The sequence below is a fragment of the Lepidochelys kempii genome, chromosome 18, assembly GCF_965140285.1.
Source record: "Lepidochelys kempii isolate rLepKem1 chromosome 18, rLepKem1.hap1, whole genome shotgun sequence".
Classification (NCBI taxonomy): Eukaryota; Metazoa; Chordata; order Testudines; family Cheloniidae; genus Lepidochelys; species Lepidochelys kempii.
The window spans coordinates 15280827-15294363 of NC_136397.1; the positions used below are offsets into that span (position 1 = coordinate 15280827).

The 13537-nt window shown below is 45.2% G+C and overlaps 1 protein-coding gene across 15 annotated transcripts in view; it reads left to right on the plus strand.

The window, feature by feature from the left end:
* Positions 1–11997, plus strand: part of RERE (arginine-glutamic acid dipeptide repeats) — a 402629-nt gene extending 390632 nt beyond the window's left edge. For all 15 annotated transcript variants that reach the window (XM_073316831.2, XM_073316829.2, XM_073316839.2 and 12 more), the window contains 3 exons: positions 6265–6411; positions 6869–7049; positions 8875–11997. In XM_073316831.2, the coding sequence (XP_073172932.1) occupies positions 6265–6411; positions 6869–7049; positions 8875–8908 (362 nt within the window). In that variant the 3' untranslated portion in view covers positions 8909–11997. The remainder of the gene's footprint in view (positions 1–6264; positions 6412–6868; positions 7050–8874) is intronic.
* The last annotated feature ends 1540 nt before the right edge of the window (positions 11998–13537 follow it).

Genomic DNA, 13537 nt, shown 5'->3' on the forward strand with positions numbered 1-13537 from the left:
AGCTGTCTGTGGTGTAACTCCCAAGGTGTACACACTACCAACCCACTTAGTGCGCAGAAACTCCTCAGGTGCAGCATTGCAAAAAAAACACCTCCACAGTGCTCCTGTGCTGCATTGCCAAGGTAAACACAACAACTGCTTTCAGGGCTGTAATTGGCCTCTGGAAGTGTCCCATAATCCCTCAAGTAGCTGCTCTGCTCATTGTTTTGAACTGGCTGTCCTGAAGGCATGCGCCCTTCCCCTTTCAAAGCTCCGTTTCTGACAGCCATTGCTTGCTCTGCTGATCTGCTCCAGGACACAAAGCAAACCATCACTATGGAATGCTCATGCTGTTGAACACAGGGGTGTGTGTGTGGGTGAGAGAGAGAGAGAGAGAGCGCGTGCGGGGGGGGGGGGGGGCGGGGGGGGCTGATGTTGGGGGGGGTGTGTGTGAGAGAGAGAGAGAGAGCGCATGATGGGGGCTGATGTTGGGGGGGGGTGTGAGAGAGAGAGAGCGCTGGGGGCTGATGTTGGGGTTTCCCTATCCCCTTGCCTCAGGTCTGGTTGTTTCCTGCCACTGTCTGAACTTACAAGACAGCATGCTGAAACACTCTCTGTCTCCAGGCTCTCTCTCTTCCCCCTCCTCATACACCCACTCACACACTCCCGCGCCCCCCCCCCTTCCCCCCCTTCAGTTGGAAAGCAGCTGGCAATGTAGTAGGATGCCCGTGGAGCAATGGGACGCCGTGCCTGCCCTATGAGGCATTGCAAACCCTTCCCAAAGCACCCGGTGGCAGCATCACAGAGGGACAGCTACCACAATGCACGGCTGTCTTTGCCGTTGCAAGAACTGCTAGTGTGGATGCGCTCCACCCTCACAAGGAGCACAGTGTGCACGCGCAACGGCAGTTTCATTCCAGCGCGTTGTTAAAAGTGCTATCACTTGTTGCACAAAAACTTCGCAGTGTCGACAAAAACTGTTTCACTAGGAGGGTGGTGAAGCACTGGAATGCGTTACCTAGGGAGATGGTGGAACCTCCTTCCTTTGAAGTTCTTAAGGTCAGGCTTGACAAAGCCCTGGCTGGGATGATTTAGTTGGGGTTGGTCCTGCTTTGAGCAGGGGGTTGGATTAGATGACCTCCTGAGGTCCCTTCCAACCCTCATCTTCTGTGATTCTTTTCTCAAGACTATACATGCCCAGTTTTTGAACCTTGCCTCAGAGATCAGGTTTTCTAAATCCTTTATCATTTTTGTTGCTTTCCTCTGAACTGTCCAATTTGTCCACATCTTTACTAAATTGTAGCATCCAGAATTAGGCACAGGTACTCCAGCTGGGGCCTCACTAGCGCTGAGTAGAGCAGGACAGTTACCTGTCATGTCTTACATACAACATGCCTGTTAATACACCTCAGAATGGTATTCGCCTTTTTGAAACTGGATCACATTGTTGACTCATATTCAATTTGTGATGCACTATACCCACCAGATTCTTTCCAGCAGTGCTACCTACTGCCTATCCAGTTATTCCTTGTTTTGTAGTTGTGTGTTTGATTTGTTTCCTTCCTGTGCGTAGTACTCTGCGTTTATTGAATTTCATCTCGTTGATTTCAGACCAGTTCTCCTATTTGTCAAGGTTGTTCCGATTTTTAATCCAGTCCTCCAACGTGCTTGCAACCCCTCCCCCTTTAGTGTCATCTGCATATTTTATACGCATATTCTACTCCATTATCCAATTCATTAATGAAAATATTGAATGATACCAGATCCAAGAGCCTTCTGCCCAAATCATGGGGTCGTATCCCGTGACTCAGGAACTATGCACAGCATGATCTCTAGCTGTGTCAGCATGGCAGCCGTACCCAGGTCTCTACAAGATTATGACACATGGGTGTGGCCCCACCCTGAATAACATTGCTTTCTTTATACCGTGTGGCTAGAAATAGCTATAATTGTGTTTGATCTCTCATAGACACCTGCTTTTTCCTGTCCACGCAGGCAAAGGGAAACCACAACACAGTGCAGCTGGGGTACAACTGTGTTTAAATAATAGGATTATTATTTTATTTTAGGCATTTCGTCTCTGTGTAAATGACGCAGGCCTCCCTTGTAATAACCTGGGTACTTTACACCCAGATATTTAACCCTTCCCTGGGATTGGATCAGGTCGTTGCTGAGCACAGGGCAAGGTTTCAGCAGCCAGTAACATTCTTCACACACCCAGGCCTTGTCCAAAATTCTCCCTCTGCTGGTCTAGAGCTGGTGCAGCCCAATCAGCAGTGGCAGCACTAGTGTAGACTGCAGGCACTTGTCAGATGACACAGTGGTTAAAACTCTTGCTCCCTGTGTACCTTTGTACCCAGCTTAGTAGTTCATTTGGTGCGCACGCCCGTGAGAGCGCTACACACTGAATACTAGCACCTAGACGTCAGTGAGATCTCTGGCTGTCTCAGGCTGGAAAATGGTTGGAGTTGTTCTGCCAGAGTGTGAATTTAAAACAATTGGTTATTAAAATATTGCATGATAGAAGTGTGGGTGGGTGTGGGACATGCAAGCATGCCCCTGCTTTCTCTCTGATGGTGATTCAAGCAGTTGCCTGTGAGAAGTTCAGGTGAGACAAACAGGACAAGTCTGCGGCCCTTTTTTCATGTGAAGTGACTGCTCTCTCTGATGTGAAGGACATTGCCGTGGATGTCGATCTATTTTCCAAACTTAGTTAGGGTGGTGTTAAAATAAAGCGACAGCAAATTTGAGAAAAACCAAAAGTGTGCGCATCAGTCACCTTCCGATGGATCAAATGATAATTGCAAGGAGAGTGATGATAGCAAACCTCAGGCTATCTGGGGAGGAGGATGTTTGGGAAATGAGGAGGAGAAGATAACACCAGTGATAAGCAGTAAGCTTGCATGTGTCCTGCCAAATAAGCAGCATATTGATTTACCCTGATCAGAGATTAAGACGATCGGAAATGGAAGATAATAGTGCCAATTAAGCATCCAAATCCAAAATGGTGTTATTAAATAGGCCTTTCAGAATCAGCAAGGGTGGTGGTCAGGCTGTGAGATGGGGAGGTGTAAGTGGGTAAGTTTAGTCGATGTTTTTATATAACTGCTGGGTTTGTGAAAAATCCCACAACTACACGCTGCAGAGGAACTACACTGCCAGTCTGACCTGGGGGGGGAAATGCCTTTCCGACCGCGCATCTGATGACCAGTTAGACCCAAGAGCCTGTGAGCAAGAACCAGCCAGCCAAGCACCTGAGAGAATTCTCAGTTCCCCCTCAGAGCCCTGGCCCTCCCCTTCCAGTGTCCAATCTACAGCCATGGCCATCCCTGATACTTCAGAGGAAGGAGCTAAAAAGAAAAAAAAAAAACCCCAGAGTGCACTGGGGGAGGAGGAGAAGTTCCACACTTATTACCTTGGCAGATTTCTGGTACAGGTTACATATCTTCTTCTCATTCCCGTGGAGGGAGGGCATCAAGGCTCTGGTTATGCATGTCTGCATCGCAAACTAAGGTGTAATTGTAGCTTTAATCTAGCTAGTGTGGGTAACGATACTAATGAAGATGTGGTAGTATAGGCTAGCGGCTTCAGTACAAGCCCACCAAGGACTCTTACTCAGGTTGCTTACAAGGACTCTTACTCTTACTCACCAAGGACTATACATACTCAGGTTGCTGGTCCACACTGAAGTCCATGCCACCACACTTTACACTACTGTTGTTACCCATGCTAGCTTGATTAAAGCTAGGCCGGGTGTGCCTACCTGTGCTACAATTACACCTGATTTGCAGGGTAGACATACCCTCCGGCCCTCTTGTTGACATCTGTGGTGATTCTCTGATTCCTTTATCTCCCATTTATCTATTTGTCTTGTCAACACCTGGCAACATCATAACTTCCTAGTGCTGACTACGTAAAGCAGACCTCCCTGCTTCAGCTCTCTTAACATCTCCTGTTGGTTGCTACAGCCCCACCCTTCTTCCCTCTTGGCATGCAAGTCCCCTTACCAACACATAGTTTATACCCAATTTTAGTGTAATCATAGTGTCTAGTGAATATAATGCAAAACCTCTACACAGTTCAGAGAAACTGGCAGCCTCTGCTGAGGCGTGACCTCAGTACTATACTAGTAGCTGCAGTGAAAAGGGTGTGCGAAGGAGGTTTTACCTCTTCAGCCTTTCTGCACTGCTAGACCGTGAACATTTGGGCCTTGTACAACTGGAATAGACTTTTCTTCATGCTTACCAGAAAGCTCCTCGGTCTAAGCTTGGGGACCTTCATCATTAGAATGTGCTTAGTTCTAAAACGCTTTTAGATCCCCAGAAAGGATTGGTGACATAACTTGGTATCCTGTTAGGTGTCAAGACAAAGAGATGGGAAAGTCACTCATTTGGCTGAGTAGCTATGAGTAATGTCACTACATTGGTGATTTGGAAGATGGGCAACCAAAGCAAGATTTCCACATTTTCTGATAGCAAACTGGTGGAGAAAGGTTAAATAAGGCACCAACTAATTCAGCAGCAAGGTCAGAAGTGAAAGCAATTCAAGTACATGGTGTACAGTTCCTGGGACAAACGTAGTGCAGATGTACTTGTGCAAGCAAGCAAATATAGCATAATGAGTCTTGGAACATGTGAATTAAAAATAGATGGTGTCTCTGTTTCCTGGGTTAGGAAGGGAATTTGAGAGCTATTGCAGAAAGAACCAGAGTGTGCATCAAAGGAGGCAAGTGATACGCAGCTGTATTTCAGTAGGAATGTATCTGGGATTTGATAGCGGTGATGCAGTACATAAAGGCACTACTAGATGGAACTTGCACAGTGTTCAGCATGCTATGTGTGCTGCTCTGGCGGTCAGAAGAAGGACTGCACCAAATATCAAGTCTTATGGATTGTAAAGGGGCAGGATTGACATAGATTGGACTGCACTTTTGCAGATGATGAATAGGGTTGATTTAAATTGACTTTACAGCTACAGACACTTGAGTGCTGGAATATGGTAACTTTTAAAGGAAAAGAAATAAGTGTCTGACACAGCGTGTCTACACATGGCTTTTATCTTCAATTAATTGATTGCTTATTAACTCAAGGTAGCTAACGCATTTGTTAAGGCCAGCATGGACGCTCTACAAGTATTTGTTCCAGGACACACACGTTTGTGGTGTACCCACAAGGACCAGCCTGGAGTCTTCACCAGCCTTTACAAACATATTAGCTACCTCATGTGGATGGGCAGTCCACTAACTCAAGCTAGAAAACTCAGGTGTGGCCCATTGAGTGAGCTACTGAAATGAAGTCAGCGAAGCCCTATTTCAGAATTAAGATCTTAGCTGCGCAAGGAAGGAAGAGAAAGTAGGGGGTTGGTCTGAGTGATGGGCGGCGCTGACATACAGTTACTTGTGTTGTGCTATTCTTACAGGCTTGCACTTGTGTGTGCTTAGAAACAGGAGTAATATTGGGATTGAAATGACCATGGGAGATTGCTTTCTGCTAATATGCAATCTCCATGCAAACTTCTAGCGGATTAAATGCAGGGGATTTGCCATGCACTGATGAGTAAATATTGTCATGGTTTCATCAGTGTCATGTTTTCATCCTCTTAGTAAAGTGACATTAGAGGAATTGCCTACAAGTGAGGACAAATAAGGACAGGGGGCGGGGGGGTTCCCTTTTGTAGAAGGCTGGCAGCTCCCTGGAGGTGACACTGTCTGATTTGGGGAATGGAGGGTTTGAGAGCTTCCTGTCTGTCCAGAGCAGTATTACAAGGGTGCTCAATTGTTAAGCCCTTCTGACCTGAGGATTGTCAGTGATCCTTTGAGTTGTACTTATGTGCTAGCAGAAGGCAAGAAGATATTTACAGCCAGTGTTTTTTTATAAACCTCTGAAAAGACACATTTTGCCTTAGAGTCTTGGTTTAACTGTATTGGCATGAGATTCTGCCTCTGTGTGTGTGTGAAGTGGGGAAGAAGGAGGCTGCTAACAATGCATGTGTAAGTGGTTTTGCTGTTTGATTTTTCCTGTCACTTGGCAGATTTCTTTTTCGTTATTGAAATTGAAAGGCATGAGTTGTTGCTTTAACAATTAAGACTGTTTGGCAAGCAGATGTCACTTCAAACACTTGAGGATAGAGAAGTGGGCTTCAAGTCAGGTGGAGATAAACTCCACATAATTACACACCAATTAATCCAGATATTGCACAAGCTTAAGTGGTAACATGGCTTTTGTTCCCCAAATGGTGAGGCTTCCCCAAGCAGTTGGTTAACTTCCCTTTTATCTTCTTTTCTAGGTTCAGCAGGACCTGTTCACCCGCTGGTGGATCCCTTGGCAGCTGGACCCCACTTGGCACGTTTCCCCTACCCGCCTGGTACCATCCCCAACCCGCTGCTAGGGCAGCCACCACACGAGCATGAAATGCTCCGACACCCGGTCTTTGGTGAGAACATTTCACTGACCTTCCTCTAGACAGCACTTCGATCCGAGCTGTAAACACTTTCGTCTGGTCTAAATGTGCAGTGGACGGAATTGGGAGCTTTAATTCTTATGCTTTTGCTTTACCGTTTTTAAACTGAACTTTTTTATGTTACAGTCTTTAGAGACCTCCTGTTTCATTGCTAATACTTCCCCTAGAGCTGAATCCTAGTAGCAGCTGTAGGGAAGCCATGAGGTATAGTGATTAGAACAGTGGGCAGACTGGAAATCAGTATTCTAATTCCCAGTTCTGCCACTGTTTTGCTGTATAACCTCAGGCAAGTTGCTTAACCACTCAGCGCATCTGTGTCCCCATCTGTGAAATGGGAATGTGGCGGGATAATGCTCTGCTTTACCTACCTTGCAGGGCACCGAGAACCAGTTAATGTTTGTGAAGGGCATAAATGTGATGTCTCCTGCAGGTACCCCCTACCCACGAGACCTGCCTGGTGCTATCCCACCTCCAATGTCAGCAGCCCATCAACTGCAGGCCATGCATGCCCAGTCAGCAGAGCTGCAAAGACTGGCTATGGAGCAGCAGTGGTTGCACGGGCATCCCCACATGCACGGTGGGCATCTACCAAGTCAGGAAGATTATTACAGGTGAGAGATACATTGAAGACGCAGCTAAAAGCTCTGTTACTATTTCCCTGAGTTTTTTCTCCTGAGAGGTCCCCTCCCCGCAAACATGTGGTCAGTGTGACCTTAATGTGCTTGGAGATCAAGCTTCAGAAAAAACTAATTTGGTGTGGAGGTGTCACGACATCACAGTCTCGGTGCTCTGAAACCGCCCTGAATGAAGCCAGGGAGGAGTGTAGTGTAGTGTCCCCACCACAGGACAGATTCACCAAGGCAAGAAGCCTTCTCAGCTTCAGCACTTCCTGGTCTGGCCTCGGCGCATTCAGCACCCTGTTCACACTGTAAGTGTCCTGCAGTGAGTCCACCTGTAAGGGACACCTGGGGAGGACTCAGCAGTGGCTCTCAGCCAGCATATAAAACAGAAGAGTTTATTAGTCGATGAGAACACAGCGTACAACAGATCTTCTTAGCACAGAAATCAGGAACATTCAGCAAAATTCATCTTGGGGGGATCCAGAGCTCAGAACCATGGGTTTCCCCCCTGAGTCCCAAAACAGGAGACTGACCAGTTTCCACCAGCCCAGGTTCAGTCACTCCCACCTGTCCTACCTCTGGACTTTGTCTCTTTCCCGGGCAAACAGGTCACCTAGTCTCTTCTACAACACCTTCAGCTAGCTCCTTGCAGAGAAGGGAGCCTGGCCATCATTTGCCAGGACACAAAGTGTCGGCCATTTTCTATGGCCCGGCAGCCAGTCAGCAGTCACGTCTGCCCTCTGGGGGTCTCTGCAATTATCACACACCCTTATCCCACCATCTAGATACTTGAGTAATACATAGGGGAAGCTGAGGCGCACACACACACAGTATTCAGCGAAAATATTAAGAACATTCCCACTTTGTCACAGGAGACTGGGACAGATTTTGGAAACTAGGTCAGAATAATTGGCGTAAGGAATAAACTAGCTTTGTCATGGGCTGCAGAATTAGCTTTGCTTTTAGTGACATTCATTATGATTGCCATTTCCCCGCTTCCTCCCCTTGAAGAATAAAAACCTCATGAACAGAAATAAGAGAGGAATTCACCAGCAAGTAAATCTGAACAAATTATTGATGGGCAACAGTTGGTGAAAGCATAACTAATACAGACGCTGGATGAATGGCTGGGCAGATCTCGACCAGTCATGCAAGTTCCTCCTCTCCCAAAATTATTATATTGCAATGGTTTTCCTCCTCTTTTTCCCCCATTTGCCTTCATTGGAAGACCTCTTGTTTCTGTTTTGCAATGGCAGCTAGCGATCTTCAGAAGGGGAATCGCCGCCTCCGGCATCCAGCAAGGTCCACTCTTTATGTTGCTTCGTAGCGAGGATGGCTGAGCAGCAGCCTGGCATGTGCTTGCCTCATGCCCCCTTTCCTTTGGTGTCTCAAACCTTGTCTGTGCTCTGGAAAATTGTGTGTTGTGACACCAGGTGACAGGACTGGCAGCTGACCTGATGCTGAACATGGTTTAGCTGCAAGTGTAGACAGGGGCAAAGCATGTTCAGCACCAGTTCAGCTGCACTGCTTGCTGGCACCTGCTGATAATCTCACTTGTGTACAGAAGACCCCGATAAACAAAGCGCATCATCTCCTGTGACTGACTGTGTTCTTCACCACTTGTTACCATGCTGGTTCTCCGTTCACTCTGAGAAATCAGACCTCCTGCCCCCCACCCATGTCCCCTTTGTGGCACTTTGATGCCCTTCCCCGCGGGGGGCCCCCCCCATTTTACAGTGAGGCTAGTATCAAAAGGCAACATATTGCTGAGCCACATGCCCTTTGTCCGCTAAAACACATTTTCTTTCTCTTTCAGTCGACTGAAGAAAGAAGGTGACAAACAGTTGTAATAAATTATTTATTTGTAATGCCGGCTATGGAAGCCCCAGTCCTTGGGAAGGAATGGAACATTTTTTACATACAATAAGAGCTGCAAAAGAATATCTTATAAAGATTTCTTTATATATTTAAATCTAAAGAAAACACCCACCTCCCCTACCAACAGCTAAAGACTTACTGGCATAAATAGTGTTCATTTGTAGAGAAGATTTCTCAAGACTGGTGTGGGCTTCCCTGCATGACCACCTATTCAGAAGCCTATTGAAAATACAGGACTGTTTGGAATTCTCAGAGAACTACCCTGCAATCTTGGGGGGGCGGGGGGCGGGGTGTTTTTGTTGGATTGATTTGGGGTAGGTGCTAGAATCAGGTTCACAACACGACAGTCACTGTGCGTGAAGAGACACTCAATGCATCTATATATATATATATATATATTAAAACCCGAAAAAAATAAGGATTGCAAGTAGGTGGCGTAACAAGCTCTGAATCCAAGTGCTATAATAATAAAATAATTACTTTTATTTTAATACATTGTAGGAAATCTTCATACTTTTAAAGAGAGCTCAGTTCTTCAGCATGGCTTTTCAAGTCTGTAAATAATGTTTTGGGTGGCGGGGAGGAAAAATAACAAAACTCCACAAATGTAACAATCTTGGTTTTTTCAGTAACATCACAAATCCTGATAGTGACAGAATACAGAGTTGATTTTTAATAAAAATAAATATATATAATTATCCCTTTAATTAAAGGGAAATAATGGGTGTCAATAATTTCAAATGGGCAAATGCTTGAAATTTGATTTGGTAGCAACAGTAAGCATTAAAGGCAGTTGCAGGGATAATGTTACAAATGACTGTTTCTGTTTCCCCACCCCCTTTTTTTTTCCCCCCATTATCATTCTGTCTTTCCATTCTGCAGATGACTTTTATTGAGTTCTGCTTCTCAGCAGTACAGATGTCCCTTGAAACTGGCTTGCCCTTTCTGTCTCTACTGTAGAGATTATTGTAAATTTGGCTGCAATCTGCCTCCTTCTATTGTCTTTTAAAAACAATAGTCTCGCTAAATTTGTGTTAAGCTATCTCTTTAAATTTACGCTAGTAGTAGCAAAAATTCTAAGTAGTAGTATCTTCCTTTAAATATGATGTGTAGCTCAAACTATTAAAGTCAGTGTTATGTGGGAAGAATTTTTGGACAGGGCCCACTTTCTCTGGCTTTTGTTTTACATATTTCTAAGGAGAGACTAGACAATTGGACTACAGAGTTGTGTATTTAAAGTTCTTTCATCAACACCAATAATCTAAATTTAACCTGTCTCTTACTGAAGGCTGCTTGTTTTTGGGGGCGTTTTCTAACATGTCTCAAGGTTTGTGTATCAAGGAACCTGCTGCTGTGGGATTAGCCAAAGGTATTTAGTAACATTGGTGACTCCCAACACAACAGGTTCATGCTGAATAGCCCAGATTGGCTGGAAGAAGAACTTTGCCCATGTGTGTCCATGGCTGATATATGGCAAAGGAGAAAGGGTGCACACAGTAGAAGAATAGGCATATATTTTTGTAGATAGCTTTGCTCGCTGCCTAAGCCAAGATGCACATCTTTCTTGAACACACACATACCAAAACCATCTTCTTGTTGTTGCATTAGCCATGTTTTTGATAAGGCAGAGGGTGGCGGATCCAGAGAACATCTGCATCTGCTGGTCATGTTTTCTACTGGTACATAACCTCTTCCATTCTCTCTCTCAACTCTTGAGGGCTGTAGCTCTGCTGTGGTAGACTGTTATATGTGGTGGTCATGTCATAGGACTGTATTGAGCCATGTTAGATAAACTTGTAGTTAATCATTCAGTCTTGTGGAAGGCATGGCATGAATGGTGCTTCACCACCACACAGGGCAGAAACCAACATTACCATGTTGCTACTCATTGGCTGCACTGACGGGTAGGTAATGGCACCGATTTATGAATTAAAACCTGCATCAGGGAATTCCAGGCTTAGTCTATCCATCTGTGTAGCATGTGTGTCCAAAGGAGGAGGGCTAGTTTCAGTTCCATCTCATCTCTTTTCTCATCCTTTCATTCCAGTTCTCCTTTTAATGCCATTTCAGTTCCTTAGAGTGAGTCAGTCCCATCAGAACTCTGTGTGAGCTCCTGTCTGCCAAGACTCCAGGGTTTGACACCTGGGAGTTCTCGGGCTTGGATACCAAGAGATTCACCCTAGAACCAGGAACTATAATATTTGTACATTACTTCCAGTCTCTGTCTCTGTCTGTGGTTGTGGGGTGAAATAGCATTAACACCTATCCAGCAAGGATCATGGCAGAGGTGCTAATAAAAATGTCCCTGGCCAACAAAGAGCATTAATGTACTGAAGGCTTTATTTAAGGAAATTTCCATCAAAATTCAGTTTTTTTCACCATCTAGAACTGGGGAAGGGCAGGCAGGACACCACCACAAATCGCACATGATGCTGCCTCTCTATTTCAGTCTTTTTTTTTTTTTAAGGAAAAAGCTGTTGATTCCTTCATGTCCTTTCTCCTTCCATTTTTCCAAAGATCAAAGTAGTGCTTTGCAATCCCTATTCAAAAAGCTGTCCCTTGATCTTTTTTTTTTTTTTTTCAGCGTAGTAGAATCTTTTATGTTTCTGACATCGTGGCACAAAGAAGCTCTGAGATTCTTCCACCTCAATCCAGTGATTAACTACAGCTTTATTTGCAATGGCTTTTGAAACCATCTTGGTGTTCGATGCCCTGTTATTATAACCCAGACCTTTTAGTTTCCTTTCAGAAATCTCTCATTTTTTCCTCTGTTTTGAAGATTTTTTTTATTTTGCTTTCGTGTTTCTGAAACGTCTCTTGTTCTATGTCGTCATAGTTGAGCTTGTTTCACTGCACCGTTAAAGCAGAGTGTACATTCTGACTGCTACATTTATATATATCTTGAAGCTTAATGTATATATGAGTAGTTTGCCATGGGATAACACAGTGTAAACAGAGTAGAAACCCAGAAATCGTGACTTCTGTGTTCTCTCCATTTGAGTATTTTGTAATTTTTTTGAAATATTTGTGGACATAAATAAAACCAAGCTACACTACAGCAGCCAGGTTTTGTCTGCAAGTGGAGTGTGTCTGTTACTTGAGATGAGTGGGAGAGGGCGTGATAAGGGGGCAATGGCATGAAAGTCCTGCCTCTTCTAACAACTGCACATTTACAAGCAAAAGCAGATCTCTCTCTTCTCTTGTTTCTCAACCCGGCTTCTCTGTTGTTAGCTAACCCTAGTGTCTAGCCTTCACACATAGTGTTATGCTACCCTGTGTTTGCGCCTGAGCTGAATTCCAATGTGCATAATTGCATTTTGTCTACCTGGGTCTAGCTAAATGCTCCAGGGGGATCCTTGCACCAATTCTGCACCCTTCGCTTAGGCTTTTAGCAGTCAAATTGAAAATCACGTACATTTAGGGATGTGGTAAACGTAATTGTGGCTAAAAGGGGTTCTTGTATCTGTATTGGAGACTGACTTTGCCATTGATGTGGGTGAGGTCCAACCAGTAGCTAAAGTAGATAGAAACATGAGCCAAGGAAGAGTGGGAGTTGAAGGGAAGCACTGTGCCCCCTCACCCGGGAGAGGACATCGGCTGCTGTTTGCAGAGTGTGGCCCAGAGGCTGCGCTCTGTCACCTCTTCCTTGTTTAACTCACGGGCCAAGCATGTTTGAAAACGTGCTCTGCCCAGGTCTGGGCACTGCTTGTTAACGTGATCTGAATACAGTCTGGCCCTGTCCACAGTGGCTCCAGGAGCCAGGTTTAGAGCATGAATTTTGAATGCTTTTCTAATACTGCTTTGCTTTGCTCAACCTTTGTTACAGTGCAATTTGACTACAGTTGAGTTAATACATGGTGGCTTTGTCAGCCTTCACAGCACTTTGAAGTCACATGACTTCACCATTCTATGTTACTCACAATTACAAGCTGCCTAAAACCCAGCAAAACAACTGGGGGGGGGGGGGGAGTTCGTGAAAATTTTCAAAACAAAAATGCAAAAACTTTCAGTTGAAAATTCTTGGCTCCACCTCTTAGGGTGTGACTACACAGCAAAGGGAAAACCTGCCACTGCCCGTGCCAGCCGACTCAAGCTCACAGGGCTCTCGCTGCAGGGTTATTTCATTGCTGTGTAAATTTCCAGACTCAGGCTGGAGCCTGGACTCTAGGACCTTGTGGGTTGGGAGGGTCTCAGATCTTGGGGTCGTGTTGTCTACACAGCAATGAAACAGCCCCGCGAGCCTGAGCTGGCTGGCACATGCCAGCTTCAGGTTTTCCTTTGCTGTGTAGACATATCCTTATGGGCTTTGGGCTGAGCTCCATGACTCCAATTCAAGCTAATGGGAGCTGTGGATACTTAACTCTTCTGGAAAACAGGCCCTGTGTGATCTTGGTCAAACTGCTGAACTTCTACCAGTATCTGCCTGTTTCCCCTTCTGTAAAACGGGGATTATACCATAAGGTGATCCTAAAAAAGTTGAAATGTGTCTTTATTATCGAAAAGTTGCTGTGCAGAGTGAGTTACATGATTTTAAACAGAAGAGAGGAGGATACTTTTCCACAGTGGGTCGGATTCTGAGGTTAAATGTCTCCTTGTGTTAC